At 47.2% G+C, this 24,217-nt stretch overlaps 1 protein-coding gene across 1 annotated transcript; it reads left to right on the forward strand.

The window, feature by feature from the left end:
- The first annotated feature begins 62 nt into the window (after positions 1-62).
- NT5C (5', 3'-nucleotidase, cytosolic) lies at positions 63-23,340 on the forward strand. The gene is made up of 5 exons (XM_068109570.2): positions 63-703; positions 2,636-2,736; positions 11,734-11,794; positions 11,899-12,013; positions 22,748-23,340. Exons 1-5 carry the CDS (start codon positions 524-526, stop codon positions 22,891-22,893), a joined length of 603 nt encoding a protein of 200 aa, XP_067965671.1. The 5' UTR covers positions 63-523; the 3' UTR covers positions 22,894-23,340.
- The last annotated feature ends 877 nt before the right edge of the window (positions 23,341-24,217 follow it).

Genomic DNA, 24,217 nt, shown 5'->3' on the forward strand with positions numbered 1-24,217 from the left:
ATGAACGGACGCAGATTTTCTGGGGGAACCAATATGGCGACAAATCTACTTCCGGTGACTTCACAGCGAATGTTCCGATTAGCGTTGATTTGGTGTCGAGCCTCCAATCCAGTTAGTATAGAGATCAGTGGTCGGCCATCACCTTTCGACATGTTGTTGCTAAAATAAGAGCTATCTCCGGAATCACGTACATTTTCCTCCCCACCCGCAGCTAATATAGATACCTTGCTGTCTTGTGCTACGTACGAAAGAAGAAGATTCCCAGGCTCGAAGCACTGACCTTTTGTTCTGTTTGCGTACCACAGCGGTATAATTCGTCCCTGAAATAATGGCGCGTGGCTGACGTTCGGTTAATTCGCAGTTAAATACTTAAGGTCGTGAAATATGTTTAGTTTCGCTGTTTTCTGCGTATACATTATATAGAGTTTTTTTAAACGACGTAAGTAAAAGTGAGAAAGATTGCGTCGCGCGGCGACGTAGCGAGAATGCGAGATAGCGATAGCGAGAACGAGAACGAGGCAGTATGAGCATGGCGCGATCGCTCCGCGTCTTGGTGGACATGGACATGGTGTTGGCGGATCTGGAGAGCGCCTTTCTCGAGAGGTTTCGCGCCCGATACCCGTACGAACCTTACGTACCTTTGGAGAAACGGAGAGGATTTCTGATATCCAAACAGTACTCGAACCTTCGTGCAGATTTGGCTGTGAGTGCGACATTGTCCGCCCTGGATTGTGCAGGGCGAACGTCTCACGAGTTACATTTTAAAAGGGGCCGTGTTCGGTTTTTGGCGGTTCAGCGTTACAAGATGAATGTCATGAGAAATTTTGAACCTCATTGAAACTGCAGCGATACTGTACATTGCCATTGGGTCATATATCCGGCGTGGCTGCACCTCTCGAGAGGGGTGGGGCATAGGAGGAGGGGATGGAAAGGAGGAGGGGGATGGAAAGGAGGAGGGGGATGGAAAGGAGGAGGGGGATGGAAAGGAGGAGGGGGATGGAAAGGAGGAGGGGGATGGAAAGGAGGAGGGGGATGGAAAGGAGGAGGGGGATGGAAAGGAGGAGGGGGATGGAAAGGAGGAGGGGGGTGGAAAGGAGGAGGGGGATGGAAAGGAGGAGGGGGATGGAAAGGAGGAGGGGGATGGAAAGGAGGAGGGGGATGGAAAGGAGGAGGGGGATGGAAAGGAGGAGGGGGATGGAAAGGAGGAGGGGGATGGAAAGGAGGAGGGGGATGGAAAGAAGGAGCGAGGGATAAAGTTCTCAGATGAAGGATAAAGCTGAAATTGCTCTGTTGTAGGATAAAGCTGAAATTGCTCTGTTGTAGGATAAAGCTGAAATTGCTCTTGTAGGATAAAGCTGAAATTGCTCTGTTGTAGGATAAAGCTGAAATTGCTCTGTTGTAGGATAAAGCTGAAATTGCTCTGTTCTCGGATAAAGCTGAAATTGCTCTGTTGTCGGATAAAGCTCTGTTCATTTTTGCTCTGTTCTAGGATAAAGCTGAAATTGCTCTGTTGTAGGATAAAGCTGAAATTGCTCTGTTGTAGGATAAAGCTGAAATTGCTCTGTTGTAGGATAAAGCTGAAATTGCTCTGTTGTAGGATAAAGCTGAAATTGCTCTGTTCTAGGATAAAGCTGAAATTGCTCTGTTGTAGGGTAAAGCTGAAATTGCTCTGTTCTAGGATAAAGCTGAAATTGCTCTGTTGTAGGATAAAGCTGAAATTGCTCTGTTCTAGGATAAAGCTGAAATTGCTCTGTTCTAGGATAAAGCTGAAATTGCTCTGTTCTAGGATAAAGCTGAAATTGCTCTGTTCTAGGATAAAGCTGAAATTGCTCTGTTCTAGGATAAAGCTGAAATTGCTCTGTTCTAGGATAAAGCTGAAATTGCTCTGTTCTAGGATAAAGCTGAAATTGCTCTGTTCTAGGATAAAGCTGAAATTGCTCTGTTCTAGGATAAAGCTGAAATTGCTCTGTTCTCGGATAAAGCTGAAATTGCTCTGTTGTCGGATAAAGCTGAAATTGCTCTGTTCTAGGATAAAGCTGAAATTGCTCTGTTCTAGGATAAAGCTGAAATTGCTCTGTTCTAGGATAAAGCTGAAATTGCTCTGTTCTAGGATAAAGCTGAAATTGCTCTGTTCTAGGATAAAGCTGAAATTGCTCTGTTCTCGGATAAAGCTGAAATTGCTCTGTTGTCGGATAAAGCTGAAATTGCTCTGTTCTAGGATAAAGCTGAAATTGCTCTGTTCTAGGATAAAGCTGAAATTGCTCTGTTCTAGGATAAAGCTGAAATTGCTCTGTTCTAGGATAAAGCTGAAATTGCTCTGTTCTAGGATAAAGCTGAAATTGCTCTGTTGTCGGATAAAGCTCTGTTCATTTTTGCGCTGTTGTCGGATAAAGCTGAAATTGCTCTGTTCTAGGATAAAGCTGAAATTGCTCTGTTCTAGGATAAAGCTGAAATTGCTCTGTTCTAGGATAAAGCTGAAATTGCTCTGTTCTCGGATAAAGCTGAAATTGCTCTGTTCTAGGATAAAGCTGAAATTGCTCTGTTCTAGGATAAAGCTGAAATTGCTCTGTTCTCGGATAAAGCTGAAATTGCTCTGTTGTCGGATAAAGCTCTGTTCATTTTTGCTTTGTTCTAGGATAAAGCTGAATCCATCTGGGAGGCGAGGGATTTTTTTATGGATCTTCAGCCCATCCCAGGAGCAGTGGATTCGGTAAAAGAAATGGCTTCTCTGAAGAAGTAAGTAAACTTGTAATCAATGGAGGTCGAGGCGTTTGAGCTGAAGAACCTTGTAAAAAACGGCCATCCTGGAGTTATTGACCGTTCTCATTGTAGGTTTCACTGTTGTCTCAGCACGCAATGGATAATGGCCGCACAACTCGCTTCAGACTCGTCAGAAATTGAATTTCACCAAGACCTTTCTCATCAAGAATCCTCTGATTCTGACAATAGTCAAATTCATGATTGAGAAGTTGCTGTCAGACCGCACATGTGTGAGCCCGAGGTGGAAATTGGGGGATGACGTCGATCACGAAACACCTGGTGTTCACAACAATCGGGACGACGTCGAAGAAAGTCTCGTCAATAATAACACGTAGAGTTAGGACTGGTAAATGTGGAGTTCAGTGGTATTTTGATGTAACACTTCTCTGTAATGATTGTAGTAATGAGAGCGGCACTCGGCAGAGCGCACACCTGCGTAGGATAAAGCTGAAATGTACCTCCAACAATGTTCCTCTAACGTTAGAGGTACTGAAATGTACCTCTAACGCTTGGACATGTACCTCCAACAACAACATGCATTTTAAGGCCATTTTCCCTGCTAGAGCGGGGGTTAGCCTTGCGGTCCCCATGACAATCTTCTCCATTTTGCCCTTTCAGCCAGGCTGAATCATTTACGATTTCTAGCCCACTGATAGGCCGGATCCGCATTTGGACCTGAACCAAAATTTAATCGGCTTGTTCTTCACCTGGTTTTGTCTGTCCACCACCCAACACCCCGCCCCCTGTAATACTCCGAATAACGATTGGACATATACCTCCACCCCCTGTAATACTCCGTGTAACGATTGGACATATACCTCCACCCCCTGTAATACTCCGTATAACGCTTGGACATATACCTCCACCCCCTGTAATACTCCGTATAACGCTTGGACATATACCTCCGCCCCCTGTAATACTCCGTATAACGCTTGGACATATACCTCCACCCCCTGTAATACTCTGTATAACGATTGGACATATACCTCCACCCCGTGTAATACTCTGTGTAACGATTGGACATATACCTCCACCCCCTGTAATACTCTGTGTAACGCTTGGACATATACCTCCGCCCCCTGTAATACTCCGTATAACGATTGGACATATACCTCCACCCCCTGTAATACTCCGTATCACGCTTGGACATATACCTCCACCCCCTGTAATACTCTGTATAACGATTGGACATATACCTCCGCCCCCTGTAATACTCCGTATAACGCTTGGACATATACCTCCACCCCCTGTAATACTCTGTATAACGATTGGACATATACCTCCACCCCGTGTAATACTCTGTGTAACGATTGGGCATATACCTCCACCCCCTGTAATACTCTGTGTAACGCTTGGACATATACCTCCGCCCCCTGTAATACTCCGTATAACGCTTGGACATATACCTCCACCCCCTGTAATACTCTGTATAACGATTGGACATATACCTCCACCCCGTGTAATACTCCGTGTAACGATTGGACATATACCTCCACCCCGTGTAATACTCTGTGTAACGATTGGACATATACCTCCACCCCGTATAATACTCCGTGTAACGATTGGACATATACCTCCACCCCGTGTAATACTCTGTGTAACGATTGGACATATACCTCCACCCCGTGTAATACTCTGTGTAACGATTGGACATATACCTCCACCCCGTGTAATACTCCGTGTAACGATTGGACATATACCTCCACCCCGTGTAATACTCTGTGTAACGATTGGACATATACCTCCACCCCGTGTAATACTCTGTGTAACGATTGGACATATACCTCCACCCCCTGTAATACTCTGTGTAACGATTGGACATATACCTCCACCCCCTGTAATACTCTGTGTAACGATTGGACATATACCTCCACCCCCCTGTAATACTCTGTGTAACGATTGGACATATACCTCCACCCCCTGTAATACTCTGTGTAACAATTGGACATATACCTCCACCCCCCTGTAATACTCTGTGTAACGATTGGACATGTACCTCCACCCCCTGTAATACTCTGTGTAACGCTTGAACATATACCTCCGCCCCCTGTAATACTCCGTGTAACGATTGGACATATACCTCCACCCCGTGTAATACTCTGTGTAACGATTGGACATATACCTCCACCCCCTGTAATACTCTGTGTAACGATTGGACATATACCTCCACCCCCTGTAATACTATGTGTAACGATTGGACAGGCTCGAGAGGCTGGGCATAGAGCCAATTGGTGCAAGGTGAGGAGAGCCATGGGGCGAGGACAGTTCATGCCAGTTTAGAACGGGCAGTTGTTTGAGTGTCAGGGACGAGCAGTTCAGGGGAGCGGAGCTCCAGTGAGTTGGTTGAAAGTCGGCACACAGGGTGAAGTCCAACGAGTGGATGTGGCAGTCACAGTCACAGTCACAGACAACGAAAACATGAAATAGAAAAACCGGACACGTGTACCAAGAGGCTGCGGGAACTGGGAACCGCCAGACACTTCTCTTCCCGCCGAAAACTCTGGCATTATAGGGTTCTTTTCATTATACATGGTCTAGGCTCGTGGAAGAGCTCGGACACAGAACAGACCAGGACACAACATAACAAAGGGAACAGCAGGAGAAAGGGGGAAATGCCAATATCAGGACTGAGGGAGAATGTAGATGGAGAGGCAGACAAACAAGGGATGGGTATCGATGAGGGGTAGGTGGAACGCAAGGGATGAAGAAGATGGATTTGGGATGGTTGGGGGTGGTTTAACAGGGTGGTTTAATGGTATTGGTTTAACGGGGTGGTTTATCAATCATTGCTTTGGATTAGGGATGACCTGAGATGGTGGGAACAGCTGTCTTAAAGGCCGGGAGAGAAGAAAATAATGAGATTGAAGAGAGTGTTGAAGGCGGTTCCACAGGTGGGAAAATATAGGAATAAATGAGTGGAGGTGACAAGTGGTTCTGGATTTAGGTCGTTTCACTATGAGGGTATTGCTGGTGGACCACGTGTGTCCTGCAGATACTTGGAGGTGGGGGAGCATGGAGAGGGCAGAGGGTGCAAGACCAGAAATGAGGAGGAGGAAGAAGACAGAGAGACCACCGACCTGTCTGCGATGGCGAAGTGATAGACCCATAGACTCCAATTATCATGAAATCTTCCCATTCGAGGCACCAACACCACACAGGCATCACGTGGGGATGATCTTTCCCTTTAATTGGCTTGTGATTGCACCCTGTCCAAGTCCTTGTGGAGTGAATGTTTTAAGATGGCGTGCAAGCCGAGAGGATATCGTGGGTGCTTGGGATTTGTATAGTGGACAAAGACGAGTTGTGATACGTGTGCCTTCGCTTCTTATCACTGTTTCACTTTGCTTTGATTGTTTATTAAACCTGTTTCTCATTAATGGTGTGTCAGCCTGGTGCGCGGATTGATTTGGCGGTTATAACCGTGGCAGAAGTTAAATTCGGGGCTGGTGCAGAACCCTCGTTAGGAAGTTGTAAAATTGCGGTATGTTTCCTGGGGTTTGCTCGGCCCCAAATCCTCATTAAGCAGGGAAAGTTAAGCAGGACTCTATTCACCTTCACTCTTTCATTCCTCTTTCCTCCCGCCTCTGGAACAAACTCCCTCACTCTCTTCAATCCCACTCCTCCCTCCAGGTCTTTAAAACAGCTGTTCACCACCATCTCTTATCTTCCCCCATCCAAAACCTTGATCTTTTCTACCCCCGCTAATTCACCCCAGATCCACTTTTTTGAAATACCAACTTCTTTCCTGGAAGTCCTAGCAGTGTCCATGTGTTTTATACTTCCCCCCCTCCCCCCCCCTGCCAACTTCCCACGACTCCTCCCCCCAAGCCCTCTCCCTCCCATAGATCTCCTGATGTCCCTGTTCTCAAATGTTGTGTTTGTGTGCTTCCCCATCTCTCCCCATCTTGTCTCCCGCTCCCTTTATTTCGTCTTGTGTCCGTTTGTTTTTTGTTTTTGTTTTTCATGAATGTTAGCTCTTACACGAGCCTCGATCTTGTATACAAAAATAATAATAATAATAATAATAATAATAAAGTACCGTATGCGGCAGGTCTCGTTAGGGGTACGTCCGTCATACGTCGGAAACCAAAGCAAAGATCCGTTCGACTTTCCTGGTGGACAACGTACAGTTTCTGAGGACAATCAGTCACTAAATCGGTGATCGTTTGTGTCGAGGATTTGACGTTTCCCCCCGGTCTACCATTACATTAGATTGTCAGTGTTGGGATCAGGACACTAGTCCGAATACGGTGACTGTAAGAATATCATTTTATCACACCTATCTATTTATTTATTATCTTACTCTCGTATGAATGGGTACAGCCTGGTGTTGGCTTAGCGGTTAGGGTGCCGGCTTGGGATCCTGGGTTCGAATCCCGGTCGATCGCTGAATTAACGCCAGGGGGGTTGACTCAGCCTGTCATCCTTCCGAGGTCGGCAAATTGAGCAACAGTTCACTGGTAATTCCCTGTGTGTCGAAAGAGGCGACTAACAAGGTTGGTGGCAGGAGGGGCATTTTATGGCATCCGGCCATAAAACATTGCTTCAAAAAGGGGACCACGGTGCCCGAAAAAGGCCAACCCCTGCTCTGCGGGGTAAAATGGCCTCTAAAGGTGGTTCTTTTTGTTCTTCTCGTATGAATGGTGTCTACAAATTTTCTTTAAAACAAAAACCGTTGTTTATATTGAAACAAAAGTTGTACATTGTACTTTTACGTGGTTTGAAGAGAAATTAGGTAATTATGGATAAATTGGCACTATATTATTTGTTTTCTAAAACGACAATGAATGAACACCAAATAAATCGGTCCACTACACCCAGAGGTAAGTTTTGTTGTCATATGGCATAACCAATCGTGGGTGGTAAAGGTAGCAAAGTTACCATTGCATTTCCAAGCCTGACGTGTGGTCTGGTATTAGCCACTGCTCACAGCAATGATGCAACCAGCAGCCACAGGCTTTATGTGAAATTATACCCTGGAGGTCATTAATGGGTTGGCTGCATTTTTACTGACAATCTGGTAATGACAAGGTAATTCACCTGAGATTATTTAATTTTCCAGAAGCCTAGAATCCAAATACGTACTGAATAGTTTATTTACTCCCCCTCCATCTCCCCTCCCCCTTGGCTCGCCCTCCCCATCGGCTCCCCCTCCATCTCCCCTCCCCTTTCCCCATGCCACCTCCCTTTCCCCCTCCCACATCCCCTCCACCTTCCCGTGTACCTCCCCACCTCCTGTCTCTTCCCCTCCCCCTGTCCTCTCTCCCTCCTCTCTTCCCCGTCTATTAATATTCCCATCAAGAAGCGACTCTGCATTTCCCGACAATGCCGGCTACCCGACAAAGTTTCTTTCCTGGATTTTAACCCACAACCGTTGGGTTGGGGCAAACACGTACATGCGAGCACACACCAACGCGCACAGTCAGTATGTGAGTGAGCATGCACTCACATTTCTGCATGCAGCAAATTTAATAAATGTTGTGCCCCTAGCAGTCCATGAGGTGTGGAGGAACTTTGGTTCTGGTCCACAATCAAAATTAGTTCAGAATCTCTGTCCTGAAGGCTTCTTCGTTCACCGCTGTTGTGTGGGTGCGTGGCATGTATAGAGCCTCGCGGCCTTGAAAATGCCATAAAACTGCCAAAGAAGAAGAAGAAGATCCCTCCCTTATATTCAGTGAAGCGATGGGTGGTCCGGTCTTCCTGTCCCTCGAGCGACGGGGCTTGCTTCGATCTCTCCACGGCATCAAAGTTTGAGTGTTTTCCCGTTTGTTTCTTTGTCAAATTTCCGCTGCGTATTTTGTTGTGTATGTGTTATTGTGTGTTTCTATTTGGTTTTGTAGTTGTTGCAAATCTGTGTGTAATTAGTCGTTTCTTTGTTCGCTCCTCTTGCGCCTCGTGCGGCCTGGTGTCTCGTGCGGCCTCCTCGTCTCGACTTGTGCCCCGCCCCCTATATCTCGTTTTTTCTTTCACCTCTGCTCCTGCTTTCTCAAATCCACGTTCTCACTTAGAGACTTTTCCCAGATTGTTTTTCATGGTTTTGTTTAAATATTTATTTAAATATGTTTAAACCGCAGCCGTGATGCTGACGCCGCCCCACCCCCCCCTCCCACACCCTCCAGAATTTCCATGTTTTTAACGTTTCCCAGTGTGTACCCTGGATAAGAATAGGTACGCCGTATCCCTGCATGTCGTAAGAGGTGACTAAGAGGGTTGGCGTCAGGAAGGGCATCCGGCCATAAAAACATTGCCTCAAAAAGAGAACCATGACAATTACAACTACATGTGGGCAGGGTACAGCCCGAAGTGGAGATCGGTTTTTGAGGTTTGGGACATGGAATGTAGGGACAATGACAGGGAGATCAGGAGAAGTGGTGGAAGTATTGGTCAGAAGAAGAGTGGACATATGTTGTGTGCAAGAGACAAGATGGAAGGGAAGTGGTGTGAGAATGGTGAAGGGTCGGCAGGGACAGAAATACAAGTTTGTGTGGCAAGGGTGCCTGGAGGGCGTGAATGGTGTTGGTGTCCTGTTTTCTGAGGAGTTTGTAGACAGTGTGGTGAGTGTGACGAGAGTGAGTGATAGGTTGATGATGGTGAAAATGATGATTGGAAAGCTCTTGGTGAACGTCATCTCGGGATATGCTCCGCAGGTTGGTCGAAGCGATGAAGAGAAGGACAAGTTCTGGTGTGCGATAGAGAAGCTGATGGAAAACGTGAAAGATGAGGAAGTTGTTGTGGTAGGAGGAGACCTAAATGGACATGTGGGAAGGAGTATGGATGGTTTTGACGGAGTTCATGGGGGTTACGGATATGGTGTGAGAAATGGAGAAGGTGAAAGGATTTTGGAGTTTGCTGATGGAGCTGATTTGTTGATTTGTAATACTCAGTTCCAGAAAGAGGATAATAAGCTTGTTACATACACGTCAGGTGGGTCGACGACAACCGTTGACTACCTGATGGTGCGTAGGTGAGATAGGGGGCACCTCCGGGACACAAAGGTGATTCCGGGGGAGGAGGCTGTTTCACAGCACCACTTGGTTGTCTGCAACGTAGGGTGAAAGGTGCGAGGAGAGCTCGGCGGGTGAAGTACCAACCGAGAATGAAGGTGTGGAGGTTGAAAGAGGTGACAGTAAGGGAGGCATTAAAAGAGAGGCTGAGTAGGGTTGAGGATGATGTGGTTGAGCTTGAAAGTGGTTGGATGTCAATGAAAGCTAGTCTGTTGGGAGCCGTTGGTGAGGTATGTGGATGGACAAAAGGACCGCCGAGGCACTCGGAAACATGGTGGTGGGATGATGGAAGTTGGAAAGAGGATTGACGAGAAGAGGAAGAAGTTCAAGGAGTGGCAGAAAGCGAAGGGTACGGGAGCAGAAACAGCAGAGCATGCAAGTTATAAGGCAGCCAGGAAGGCTGCAAAGAAAGAGGTAGCAAAGGCGCAGGAGGCATGTAGGAAAATGTTCGGAGAACGCTTGGATTCGGAAGAGGGTCAGAAAGCAGTATTCAGGATTGCAAAGCAGATAGCGGAAGAGAGGTGTGATGTGATGGGGGTGAGTTGCTTGAAGGATGAAGTGGGACAAATCGTTGTCGACCCAGATGGAATTAAAGGAAGATGGAAAAGATATATGGAAATGCTGTTGAATACAGAGAATGAATGGGATGGCAACATAGAGAGTAACCCAGTTTTAGGACCGGCAGAGAAGATAACTGAGAAGGAAGTTGAGGAAGCGATAAAAGCAATGAAGGGTAGAAAAGCGGGAGGGCCGACGGGAGTTGTGGGAGATATGTTGAAGGCAGCAGGAAGTTGGGGTGTGAAGAGAATGACAGAGATCTGTAATCTGGTGGTGAAAGAAGGCCGCATTCCAGTGGATTGGGAACTGAGTACCCTCATCCCTCTATACAAGGGGAAAGGTGACCCTCTGGAGTGTGGCTCGTACCGAGCGATAAAGTTATTGGAGCATGGAATGAAGGTATTGGAAAGGGTGTTGGAGAGGAGGATAAGGAAGAAAGTGAAGATCGACGAAATGCAGTTTGGATTCATGCCAGGAAGAGGAACGACAGACGCGCTTTTCATTGTGTGGCAGTTGCAGGAGAAGTACATGGAGAAGAGGAAGAAGTTGTTTCTTGGGTTTATTGCTGTGGTTGTGTTTGTTTGTGTTTGTGTTTGTTTGTGTTTCATCTTGTGTTTCATCACCTCCCGTCTGGACTACTGCAATAGCCTCCTCTATGGTTCACCCTCAACAATCACCAATAAACTCCAAACATTCAGAACTCCGCTGCCCGTCTACTCACCCATTCCCGGACCCGTGACCACATCACCCCCGTCCTTTACAAGCTTCACTGGCTCCCCATCTCCCAGAGAATCCAGTACAAAATCCTCCTCTTGACCTACAAAGCCCTCCATAACCTGGCCCCATCCTACCTGGCTGACCTCCTCTCCAGACACACTCCCACCCGCAACCTCCGCTCTGCTGGTACCAACCTCCTGACCCCCCCCCCCCCCCCCATCCGGACCAAATTCAGATCCTGGGGGGACAGGGCCTTCTCCATCGCTGCTCCCACCTTCTGGAACTCACTACCTCACACCATCAGAGACTCCTCCTCACTCACCACATTCAAAACATCACTCAAGACCCACCTGTTCAACACTGCATTTAACATTTAACCCACAGCATCTAACCCCTGACTATCTCCTCTCCTTCTCCCTCCTTTGTGCTTTGAATATTTCCCTATTGATTCTTCTTTTTTTGCAATTGTTTTTATGTTTTGCTATGCATTATGTTTTGCACTCTGTCAAAGCGTCTTTGGGCTTCCTGAAAAGCGCTATATAAAATAAATGCATTATTATTATTATTATTATTGTAATCTTGTATACCCCAGTTACACTCCTCATTGTCAAATATTTTTTGTTTTGTTTGTGAATTTGCATTGTGATTGGATTCTGATTAATTTGATCTGATTGCTTTGATCTTTCTCTCACAGCACAGATGTTTTCATTTGTTCAAGTCCACCGAGGAAGTACCACAATTGTGTTGGAGAGAAGGTACAACGGCTTGGAATTAAGGAATTGGAATTGAAGCTTTGTTGGAATATTGAACCTTTGTAAACTGAGGTTAAACCCCACCAATGAAACCCTGTGTTTTGCAGTTTGCTTGGGTGGAAAAGCATCTTGGACAAACGTTTGTTGATCGAATAATATTAACGAGAGACAAAACGGTCGTGTCTGCTGACCTGCTCATTGATGACAATCCCTTTGTTACTGGTATGTTGTTTTTTCTTAAATATGAATTTGCCATTACACATACCATTTGTCTCATAAGAAACATCGGGTTGATCAGTAAAACTTTTGTTATTTGCAAGTACGAAGGGGGGAGGGGTTGGGGGGGGGGGGGAATCTGTGCTGTATTAGTCACAATGATCAAACACGTAGAACTCGGGTCATTCAAAAGCAGAGCGAGGAACTTGTAATCGTCCATGAAATGGCAAATATCGTAGTTGGTCTGCAAATCCAGTACATCCCCGACACTTGCGGGTTCGACGTTCGCAGAACCCACGTATTCATGGTTCATGAAATGTGACCTACTTCTACATTCGCTGGTGCAAAAACATTCCTGTCCAGCCACATGTATGACACAGTTCTAAAACCATCTTCGTCAGCAGCGTATGAGCACAAAGCAGTTCCAACCCACCACCAGCCGCGTGCATAACACTTGTAAAAGCATCTTTCACGCGTCACACATGAAGGAGCTGTACGTGTACATAAACCATCCCCCACAAACAATGGTCACAATACCCATCCATCTACCCACAACCCCTGCACGACTACTTATGTGCAGCGTGTCCTGTGTTTCATTCTTTCTTCGTATTCCGTTGCCTTGACCTGCTGTGATTACTCACACTCATGAACTTTGCGCACATCGTTCGATCATGTGTCCAAAGCGTACAAGTAGTGCAGGAGATGTGTCCGCTCCCAAGAAGCAGGAAAAAGCCTGAGCCAGAAAGTGGAGCTGCTTGACCGACTATGAAGAGGTGAGAGTGCTGCCTCTGTGGGTAGGCACTATGGCTTGAACGAGTCGACTGTGCGCTACATAAAGAAAAGCGAAAAGGTGATTCATGAAAGTGTCACGGCGAGCACAGTACCCAGCACCAACCAAGCACCAACGCAGTTACCCAAGTCAGGGACGTTTACATCAAAGCGATGGAGAAGGCATTAGATGGGTGGGTAGAGGACAATGCCCAAGGGAATATTCCTTTAAGCGGACCTCTGATTTGTGTAAAGGCAAAGCGAATGTAAGATCATCTGGCTGGCGTGGGTGGTGCTGCAAACAAAAGCGGTGCGGGTACGAGTTGCCCCAGTCTCTTCCAAATCGGTAGAGGATGGTTTGCCCACTTCAAACTGGTACGGTCTCAGCAATGTAGAGCTCACAGGCGAGTCCGCCCTCGGCAGACCACGAGGCAGTTCAAGGTTTCCCGGCTCAAACTTGTGCAGCACATCGAGGAGAAGGGGTATGTCTCCAAAAACCGTCTCAACATTTTCGAAAATCATTTGCTACTTGGGCTACTATCCCCAACTGGAAAATCATCCTTGCATTCCAACTTACTATAGCTGTCTTCTTTTTGGGACCAGTTGGGTCTTCAATCAGATAGCTTCCAAATGTCCTTTACTATCAAACATAGTAAGGGCCTCTTCAGAATGACCTCCGCTTTCTGACCCCAGATGACATTTTTGTATATTTGTTGTGGTTCTTGTAGAAAACTATTTTACAGCAATGGGTTGCTGGCTTATTGCCAAACCCACAACCCAGAGGACCAGTGCTTTGATTGAGTGGAATGGTTGATGTAATTAACCTCACCAGAGGAGAGGGTATCGCATGTCTGTTTGTCCGCACAGGATAAATATGATTTTCTCCGCAACCGTTGGTCCGATTGACAGGACATTTTCACCATAGGTGCGCCTCCTCCTGCAGAATTTTTGATGACAAATATGACGTCATAGGTCATGTGATACTGGCGCCATCTTGGAAAAACCAGAAAAAAATTGCACCTCTATATCTCCGAAAGCTCTGCATAGAAAAAAATTGAGACATGGCTCAAGAACTCTCCATGGGGAATAAAATATTGTAACGGTTTTGAGAAGTGTAACGAATTTGAGAAGTGTAACGGTTTTTGAGAAGTGTAACAATTTTGGAGGAAGTGTAACGAATGTAAAAAAGTATGGTTTTGTTATGTGTAACACCCTTGTAATGTAAATAATGGTCGCAGCCGTCCTCCTAGTTAATTCCATGAAACTTACACGCAGGCCACGATATATCTTTTTAAATAGTGTATTTCCTTATTCTATGTAGGCTAAATATGTGTTTCCCACTAGATTGACTTTGCATTGTATCAAACAAAATAAGCGTAGGCCCTTTCAATTGCCCCAAACATCTCCGCTCTCCAAAGTTCCTTTCAAGAGGGGTGCGAGTGGTGTTCAATCCCGCAAGCCGCCATTGCCCATGTGCTAATCTCGGAGAAGAAAGGCGTGTCTCCACCTCGTCATAGAGGGGAGGAGTGAGCCAACCCCACTTGGCCAACCAGCACCGCGGTTAGCGACCCGGTAGGCGTGCCCTCGCAGCCGGCGGCTTGATTCCGCTGCGAGTAATAAAAGCGACTGTAAGGGACTGCTTCACCAGATGACCTGGGAGATGAGCGAAGAGGCGACACCAAGAGGAGCGGTGAGATGCGAAACGCTCCAAGCCAAAGAGGAGAGGTACTCGGAAAGGAAACCAGCTTTGGAGAGACGCGCTGAAAGGAGGGAGACGGCTCCACCAGAAGGAGAGGAGCAGGTGTGCCCGAGCCAGCGCGTGACGTCTAAAGCATCGGCAGCGGATACGCGACGAAGGGTTTTCCCGCCAAAAACCGCGAGGAATTGAGAGCTGCTGCCTCCGACCCTGCCTCCCTCTCCAGCAATCCACCTCAAGCCCTACCTGCCTGCAATATCCCCCGTGTAAGTGTGAACGTCGTCTGTCCTACTCGTTGTCTTGGGGTTAAGTAAATTGAATAGAATAAGCTAACGATGCACTGTGTGACTGTTTTTTTTCCACCCATTGCTTGTAAATAATTTTGGTCGTTCTTTCTTTTTGCTTGTGTGTGTATAATAAATCTGTTCTTCCTCCGTACTCTGTCTTCTTCTCTTTTCCTTCTCTTTCGGTCGCTTTAGAGGTTTCCCGATTGAATATCTGCGGTGCGATCTGGTCAACGTCGGGTGGAATCGGGTTCTAATCGGGGAGTAACTGTTCGGACGCGGTAATACCAACCGCTCGGTAAAATAACATCTAAAACCGCGTCTGTAACAATTGGTGTCAGGAGTGGGATTCGAGGCCCGAACCAAATTTTTTTTTAAACATCTAGAAAAAAATTTGGTCAAAATTTGGAGCTGCTGGAAATTTGTGTTGTTTTAAAGCAAAACCCGAATTTTGAGATCGCGCCATGGACAATCAAGGTGATCGGATGTCGGTGGGAGAGATAGACAGGGTGGGATCGACCCAGGACCTTGGGGAAATGTATGTGGAGGAAAGGGAGGAGGAGAAAAATAGCAATGTGGTTGCGGAGGTTTCGGACGCACAAAATGGCGCTCTCGCGCACGTGGTTGAGGGGGCCACGGTCGCGGAACCAATGAGCGCGGCCCAAATACAAGCCTTCATTGCCCAATTCATGGTGGAAATGCAGAAAAAAAACGACAGTATGGTACAAATGCAGGCGTCCCTCAACCGGCAGAGTGAGCAAATGAGGGCTCAGGGTGAGCGATTGGAGGGCCAAATGGGGGTAATGGGAAACCAAATGGGGGTAATGGGGAACCGGATGGATGCTCAGGGTGAGCGATTGGAGGGCCAAATGGGGGTAATGGGAAACCAAATGGGGGTAATGAGGGACGAAGCGAGGGGTACCGGTGAGAAGTTAGACAATAATTTTGAGGGGTTAGACAACGGGATAAAAGAGGTGAAAAATGGGTTAATGGGGTTAGAAAATAGGATGGAGGACAAATTGCGGGAAATAGGGGAGCAATCCGCCCGAGAAATTAAACAAATGGGAGAGCAGATAGAGGAGGTAAAAATCGGGGTAGAAACCAAATTGGATGCTCAGAGGGATGAATTGGGACAGATGAGGGTGGCATCTACAAAAGAGATGGAGGAGATACGACGAGGTGTAAGTGAGGAGGTTTCGGGGCTACGCGAGGAGGTAAAGCGAGGTGAGAAGCGTATGGAGAAAGAGGTGAGAAATAATACGGCAAAGTTACAAGGGGGAATAGAAGATCTGACGGAGGAGGTGGAACAGCTGACGGAGGGACAAAAATAACTAGTGGAGCAGGTTCAAAAGAACACTGCGGTACTAGGAGGGTTAAAGGCGACACAAAAAGAAATTAAAAACGAATTAATAGCGACACAGAGGCAATGTCAGATGGTACGTGAGGAACTGACAATGAGGGTGGACGAGGTGACAGAGATAATGGAGACAAAGGACCGGCAGGTGAGGATGCACATAGAGACGGTCACGGTAGCCTTAGAGGACGAACTTGAGGAGACGCACCGAGAAATAAAAGAGGTTAAACAAAAATTAGAGGAAGTGGAAGAAGAGGTGAGTGAAATTAAGAAGAGACGGACAGAAACTAAGAGAGAAATCCAGGAGGAGGTAATGGAATTAGTACAAGGTCGGTGCTCAACTCATAATGTGGTGCTCACTAACCAAATAAAAAGTTTGCAGGTGGCAAAAGAGGTGCGGAGACGAGGTGCCAAGGTGAGTGGCGAAATATTCGGCAATGTATATGATGTGAGGAAAGCTTCAGTTGGCTTGGGGATTGGTTTGGATCCGGGTGTTCGTGAAAGGCCGTTGGTGAAGTGTGTGACAGGTCAGGTGTGCGAAAAACGAGGTGTGCGAGAATGTCCGACCATGGGGTGTGTGAGGAAAAAGTGCATGCCGAGGAGTGAGTGTGCCGTCAAGAGTGAGTTGGTCGAAGCGCGTGTGCGAGGGGGTAAATGGAAGCGCGGTGTGGTAAGTGTTACGAAGGAAGTAACGAAAGAGTGTGCGCAAGAGGATGCGCGAGAAAGGTGTGTAATGGACAGGTGCATGGGGAAAGAGTGCGCTGTCAAGAGTAAGGGGGAATGCACGCCTGTGGTGAGTGTTACAGAGGATGTAACGAGAAAGTGTACGCCTGTGGTGAGTGTTACAGAGGGTGTAACAGGAGAGTGTGTGCAAGAGTGTGCGCGAGAAAGGTGTGTAACGGACAGGTGCATGAGGAAAGAGTGCGCTGTCGAGAGTAAGGGTGAGTGCGCTGTCAAGAGTGGAGGTGAAAGTAGTGAGAGTGACACGGAGCGTGAGTTGGTTGTGACAGGGGAGCGAGGATGTACACCTGGAATGGAAGGATGCACACCTGGAATGGTAGAGCGTGTGTGGGAATGCACACTTGAGTTGGTCGTGAGGCACGTGGTTGGGTGTGTGAGTGAAAGCACACCTGTGATTGTCACCGAGGAGGTGACCGAGGAAGGGGCGCGAAGAGGTGTGGTGGTGAGGTGTGCGAGCGACGAATGTGTGCCAAGGTGTTCGGTGGTCAGGTGTGTGACCAAGTCTGTGAGCGGAATGAGTGTACCGAGGTGTGTAAGGAAAGGTACGAGGAGCATGGAAACAGCTGGAGGTATGAGCAAGAAAGGGGTAGCGTATGCATGTAAGCATCCAGGTGAGGCATCGACGGTAACCGGGTTAACGGTTAGAGCGACTTATAGCCGAATCGGGCCCTCGGTGCGTGCCGGGCTTCGCGTGCCGCGAGAACCAGCGGGGATCCGAGCCACGGCGGGTTCGAAAGGACCGCCGTACGCGATCCACGCTGGGCCTCGCGTGGAACGGCCGCGTCCGGGCTCCACTAGGCGGAGCGGGCAGCCCGATAGGAAGGGTCGTCATGGCGACCACTTTCTATTGAGACGTGCCGGCAGGTCGAGATCGGGACATTGGATGGCTCCACGCCGAGGTGGTGCGTGGGATCTCGGCCCGGGTAAGCCCCCGTCCCTGCCCCGAATGCGGGACGTATCCAGCCGCTGGCACAAAACAACCCGCGTTCATTGCTCGGCTGTACGAAGCCGGGCTGTAGACGTGAATTGGCGCACCGAGAGGATCTAATAAGTATACGGGTGAGGAGGATAGTGTTTTGGCCCCGAAATTAGAAGAAAAAAAAAGCGAAATTTGATGATTGGTACGGTGGGTAGAATTGGCAGTAAATGGAAAATTTTTGATGTGTGGAATTTGGATGTGCAAAATTGATAGTGGGAACGCCCCCCATGTGGTGGGATGGCAACTCTGTCATCCCTCACAGGGTGGGGCAAATGCGCAATAGTTTATGGGGTTGATGGCAGTGAAAACTAGCCCGGGTGGGTTAGGTTATATTGTGTGTAGGGATCTAGCGAAGATGACATTAGGTGACGTTAAGGTTAGTTAGTGACAAGGATACCTGTAGTGGGGACGCAGGTAGATTAGCGTGGTTGGATAATGACGTGGGAGCGCAATAGTTTAAAGGGACGACTGGGAAGCGCAAGTTTGAGAGGGGAGTAGTTAGCTGAGATGATGCCGTGTGTGTGAGGATTGAACAGGTGTGATTGCACAGGTGTGCAACTGAACAGGTGTATGGAGCAGTGTATGAGTGAGTGATAATGATGTGTATTGTGATGACCAAATGGTCCAGGAAGAAAGGAGGGTGCAGGTGGCACCAGGTGTGAGGGCACAGGTGTGCAACAACAGGTGTATGTGGCTGTGTGGAATAAATGGTATGGAGTATTGGAATGGATGGTCGTGGAGTGAGTATGGTGGAAATTGTGGAGTGGAGTGGATGGTGCGAAGGTGTGAATGGGGGAAGAGTGGACCCCCATCACGGATACCCGGGGCGGGTAGTGTAAGTGTTAGGTAGAGGGTACAGGTAAATTGTGGTTGGATATTGGCCTCTGTGGTGTGGGTGAAAGAATGGTCTTTGGATGGGTGCATTAGTGTTGTGGAAATGGCTGGGCGTGTAGCCTGTTAGTGTGTGTAGTTGGTTGGGCGCTCCACCACTGTAAGGATGTCGGCCAGGTGGGCTCTGGGAGCCGGTAGTAGTTGTTGTGGAGGGGGCCCGAGGATCCGGAGGACGGACCCGGGTAGCCCAGTGCCAGAGGGCACCGAGTGGGGTGACAGAGCCAGGAGGGGCTGTCCCCAGTTAGTTAGGTTAGGGTGAGGAGCTAGGTAAGCTCGGGTGGCAACTGCAGTGGTGGAGGTGTGCAGGTGGGTAGACCTGCTGGGAGAGCTACACGTCACAGCCCAGAAATTGTGCGAGGGCACCGGGAGATGAATCGGGGGAGTGAGACCCCAAATTGAGAAGCACCACAGTTTGGTCAATGGGAATTGGTTTTTAGAACCCATAGTGTAAGTTGGCCAATGGATTGGCAGGGAGAGACCCCGGGTAGTGTAAAGTGTGTTAAAGTCATTTAGAGGATAGTTAGGATTGAAGTCTCCTCACACCATCTGCATCCACTCACCTGAGGTGACAGGTACTCCACACCATGCCATGGTTTGATTATTTTTTATGATGCAAATGTTTGGATTGTGAGACGCATCATGACGTGGGTGTGACATTGTGCGTAATTCCATCTCTTCCTCCTTATGAGGATTGATGATGAATTGGTGATGGCAAATTTTGAAGTCGAGGGATTGTGGAGACGAATTTGGTATAGGGGAAATATGGGGAAGACGTGACAGTAGTGACGAATTGTAAATGGGTAGATTTTTGTACATATGGGGTAAGGGCAAGGGTAGTGTAGGTGACAGGGGGGTGACGTACGGTAGGGACGAGCTTTCTCACTTCGCCCTCCGTACGCATTTCGCCTTGCATTGCCTTATTGATGTGTACCCTTGTGACCTTACCCCTCGCTCAATTGTCTCTTTTGTCTCCCACGTGACCTGTGCGCCATTGGGGGCCGAGGGGAGCGTGCGTGAGGTGGCCATTGTGCGCACAAGATTCCCAGAACCAGCATGCATTGCGTTGATGTACCACTTTATGGACCGCTGTTCTGCGGCCAAGTACCACTTGATGGACCCCAGGTTCTGGGGCAGGGCACCTCTGTTGGAGACCGGCCATAGTGGCCAGGGAATCTTGCTTGCGGACCTCGGTAAGGTGGCACCTATGCCAAACAGGTGGACCACCCTTAGTTGGCCCCTGAGGCCCTAAATAAAAACGAACACAAGTTGTGCTTTATTATTATTTCCAAGTAGGCCGCATGAAGCCAGAAGACGTCGGGAAGAACATCGGCCCAGCAGAGAAAGAGAAGACCACCACCAGTTGTTTTATTGTGTTTATTATGAACCGTGGTGACTGCGCACCGAGTGGTGCTTTTGGTGCTTTTGGTGCTTTGTGGTGCTTTTGGGTGCTTTGGTGGTATTGGTACTGGTGCATCGATGCAATGCGTGCTGTCTCCTCCCTCCCAACAGGAATTTCTTTTTTTCTTGTTCCCTAAAAAGAAAAAAGAAAAAAACACAGGTCCTGGGTTGCGTTGTAAATAAGAAATCACGTCATTGTAAATAATGCTCCCCACCGTAAATGTATAGTTTGAGAATAATTCCGTAATTCGGTTAGCTGTGGGCTTGAGTCTGTTAGACAGGGTGCAATGCAATAGGGGGACATACTTATTTGTGTTTTAAGATTGTCACACTCAGGGTCAGGTTAATTGTAGAGGGACTTACACCTACGTGTCACACTAAGTTAAAGTTTTGTAGGCCCGAGGGCGGGCCTGAAGAAAGGAGGGTGCAGTGTAACGGTTTTGAGAAGTGTAACGAATTTGAGAAGTGTAACGGTTTTTGAGAAGTGTAACAATTTTGGAGGAAGTGTAACGAATGTAAAAAAGTATGGTTTTGTTATGTGTAACACCCTCGTAATGTAAATAATGGTCGCAGCCGTCCTCCTAGTTAATTCCATGAAACTTACACGCAGGCCACGATATATCTTTTTAAATAGTGTATTTCCTTATTCTATGTAGGCTAAATATGTGTTTCCCACTAGATTGACTTTGCATTGTATCAAACAAAATAAGCGTAGGCCCTTTCAATTGCCCCAAACATCTCCGCTCTCCAAAGTTCCTTTCAAGAGGGGTGCGAGTGGTGTTCAATCCCGCAAGCCGCCATTGCCCATGTGCTAATCTCGGAGAAGAAAGGCGTGTCTCCACCTCGTCATAGAGGGGAGGAGTGAGCCAACCCCACTTGGCCAACCAGCACCGCGGTTAGCGACCCGGTAGGCGTGCCCTCGCAGCCGGCGGCTTGATTCCGCTGCGAGTAATAAAAGCGACTGTAAGGGACTGCTTCACCAGATGACCTGGGAGATGAGCGAAGAGGCGACACCAAGAGGAGCGGTGAGATGCGAAACGCTCCAAGCCAAAGAGGAGAGGTACTCGGAAAGGAAACCAGCTTTGGAGAGACGCGCTGAAAGGAGGGAGACGGCTCCACCAGAAGGAGAGGAGCAGGTGTGCCCGAGCCAGCGCGTGACGTCTAAAGCATCGGCAGCGGATACGCGACGAAGGGTTTTCCCGCCAAAAACCGCGAGGAATTGAGAGCTGCTGCCTCCGACCCTGCCTCCCTCTCCAGCAATCCACCTCAAGCCCTACCTGCCTGCAATATCCCCCGTGTAAGTGTGAACGTCGTCTGTCCTACTCGTTGTCTTGGAGTTAAGTAAATTGAATAGAATAAGCTAACGATGCACTGTGTGACTGTTTTTTTCCACCCATTGCTTGTAAATAATTTTGGTCGTTCTTTCTTTTTGCTTGTGTGTGTATAATAAATCTGTTCTTCCTCCGTACTCTGTCTTCTTCTCTTTTCCTTCTCTTTCGGTCGCTTTAGAGGTTTCCCGATTGAATATCTGCGGTGCGATCTGGTCAACGTCGGGTGGAATCGGGTTCTAATCGGGGAGTAACTGTTCGGACGCGGTAATACCAACCGCTCGGTAAAATAACATCTAAAACCGCGTCTGTAACAATATGTTAATGATGATGTCATCGGTGCCTCCTTTATGATGTCGTAATTCGACATGACTGTACAAAACTTCATCCGATCAAGATGAAATTTATTGAGCGTCATCTCGGGATAAATTGGTGGAGAAAAAGAATAATGATGTCATCGGTCGCGTGGTTCGGCCACCCTTTCTTTTTTAAACAAAAGCTTTAAAAACCACCAAAAAGACGCCTTGGCGAGGGTCTGCAATCTCTGATTGCTCTTTGTTCTTATTGTTGCTGCTATTGGACTAGGAATTTAGTACATGCATATTTATTGTTTTATCATAGAATAATTTTGTATTTGTAATGTTAAGAGTAAATTAAGGTCGTGAACTAGGTTGATAACTATCGTTAAGAAATGTAAGCAAGTTATATAAAAAAAGTAAAATGTTAAAATGTAAAAAAAGGTAAAAGTAAAAAAAGTAAGTTAAAATGGCACATAACTTGCAATTCGCCATGAGTCAGAAGCAGTCATCTTTGGAGAGCACTCACATGGTTGAGTGGCAGGACAGTGATTTCTCCAGGCAGGTAAAGCCATGCTCAAACAAGGTAGATGGAGATATGGGTAGCGTTTGTTAGCTCTTGGGAGACGAAGAATGCAGCTTATATAAAATGCTTGAACCAGACGTGAAGTGTCAGACTACGAGAGACGGGGGAATTTCAAGGCGAGAAACGTGTTTCAACGTGTTTAAGCTCAGGTCGCATCGCATCGTCGGACTCAGGCGAGTTCTCTCTTCAAAATGAGGAAACATTCAGAGGCTCTGCTTTCATCGCTCTGCTTTTTAAATTTGTTTAAACTGCCACTGCTGTTCACTGCACCGTCAAGATGACCACACACTTCTTCATTGGAAGTAAGGGTAGCAACTGTTATTGCTTGCTGTTTCCCTCGTATTTTGATAAGCATTATTTACTCCGACCACTCATGTGTGAGGAGCGTTGTACTTTTGTTCTTCTTGTTGGTCAAACAGGCGCCGAACCTTCCCCGAGTTGGGAACATGTGCTCTTCACAGCATGTCACAATCAACATATGGAGCTTCCTCCTTCGACTCTTCGCCTGGACTCCTGGTTACATGACTGGAGGTCGATCCTGCAGAGCAAACGCTCATCGCATTGAGACTGCCCGTAAGATTTATGATCGTTATCAAGTGTGTGAATATAGTAATCCTTGCGACGATTTTGCATTTTGCTGGGAAATGAAGGAATTTCTTGGGAAACGCAAAATTTACTTTGTATCACTTGCCATGAAATACCACTGAACTGAAGTTGTTTATGTAAAGCAACCGAGTTTATACCTTGACGTTCTGCACATGATCTACCTGATGGTTTCTTACAGGTATTATTATATTTGAAAGGCATGCAGTACTCTTTATGTTACGCTTTTTAGCGATTGAATTGTTTTCACGACTTTCTAACTTGACTTTGAGAGGCCTTTGTGACTCTCGCTGAATAAACTTAAGTTTACAAGCATTTTCACTGACGGTGTGCAAAAAGCATCACTTGTGCTGTTGCACTGCACTTGAATCATTTATCTTATTGATGAATAAAATCTTTTTGCAAAGTCTTGGTGAATATTCATCATTATCTAGTATGTATTACCTTTCAAGAATGACAGATTTATTTATTTTCAGCTAGAGCGTTTGGATGAAATCGACAGGACATTCATCGATATATGCTAACTGCAGTTTACCCTTGTAAACTGGAGCAGAAGGGATAGGGTGAGAGTCGGTATGAAATTTCTTAAGCGTGATCTCGGGATAAATTGGTCGAGAAAAAAAAATTATGACGTCATCGGCCACGTGGTTCGGCAGCCATATTTTTATGGCGTAGCCCATAGTGCAATGCTGTCTGGAACAGCGTTTCTTTGTCTGTCCAGTGTGTGTATGTATGTATGTATGTATGTACACTACATGGCCAAAATTATGTGGACACCTGAACATGACACCCGTATGTGCTCGTCGAACATCTCATTCCAAAATAATGGGCATTAATATGGAGTTGGTCTCCCCTTTGCTGCTATACCAGCCTCCACTCTTCTGGGAAGGCTTTCCATGAGATGTTAGAACATTGCTGTGGGGATTTGCTTCCATTCAGCCACAAGAGCATTAGAGAGGTCGGGCACTGATGTTGGGCGATTAGGCCTGGCTCGCTGTCGGCGTTCCAATTCATCCCAAAGGTGTTCGATGGGGTTGAGGTGAGGGCTCTGTGCAGGGCAGTCAAGTTCTTCCACACTGATCTCGACAAACCATTTCTGTATGGACTTTGCTTTGTGCACAGGGGGGCATTGTCATGCTGAAACAGGAAAAGGCCTTCCCCAAACTGTTGCTACAAAGTTGGAAGCAAACAATCGTCTAGAATGTCATTGTATGCTGTAGCGTTACGATTTCCCTTCACTGGAACTAAGGGGCCAAGCCCAAACCATGAAATACAGGCCCAGACCA

Source organism: Myxine glutinosa, chromosome 3 (genome assembly GCF_964187855.1).
Source record: "Myxine glutinosa chromosome 3, kmMyxGlut1.1, whole genome shotgun sequence".
Lineage (NCBI taxonomy): Eukaryota > Metazoa > Chordata > Myxini > Myxiniformes > Myxinidae > Myxine > Myxine glutinosa.

Excerpts from the sequence above, each read along its gene's own strand:
- NT5C (XM_068109570.2), top strand. The coding sequence starts at position 524 with ATGAGCATGGCGCGATCGCTCCGCGTCTTGGTGGACATGGACATGGTG. Across the intron at positions 2,737-11,733 it reads GAAATGGCTTCTCTGAAGAA|CACAGATGTTTTCATTTGTT; the intron begins GTAAGTAAACTT and ends TTTCTCTCACAG. Across the intron at positions 12,014-22,747 it reads TGACAATCCCTTTGTTACTG|GCGCCGAACCTTCCCCGAGT; the intron begins GTATGTTGTTTT and ends TTGGTCAAACAG.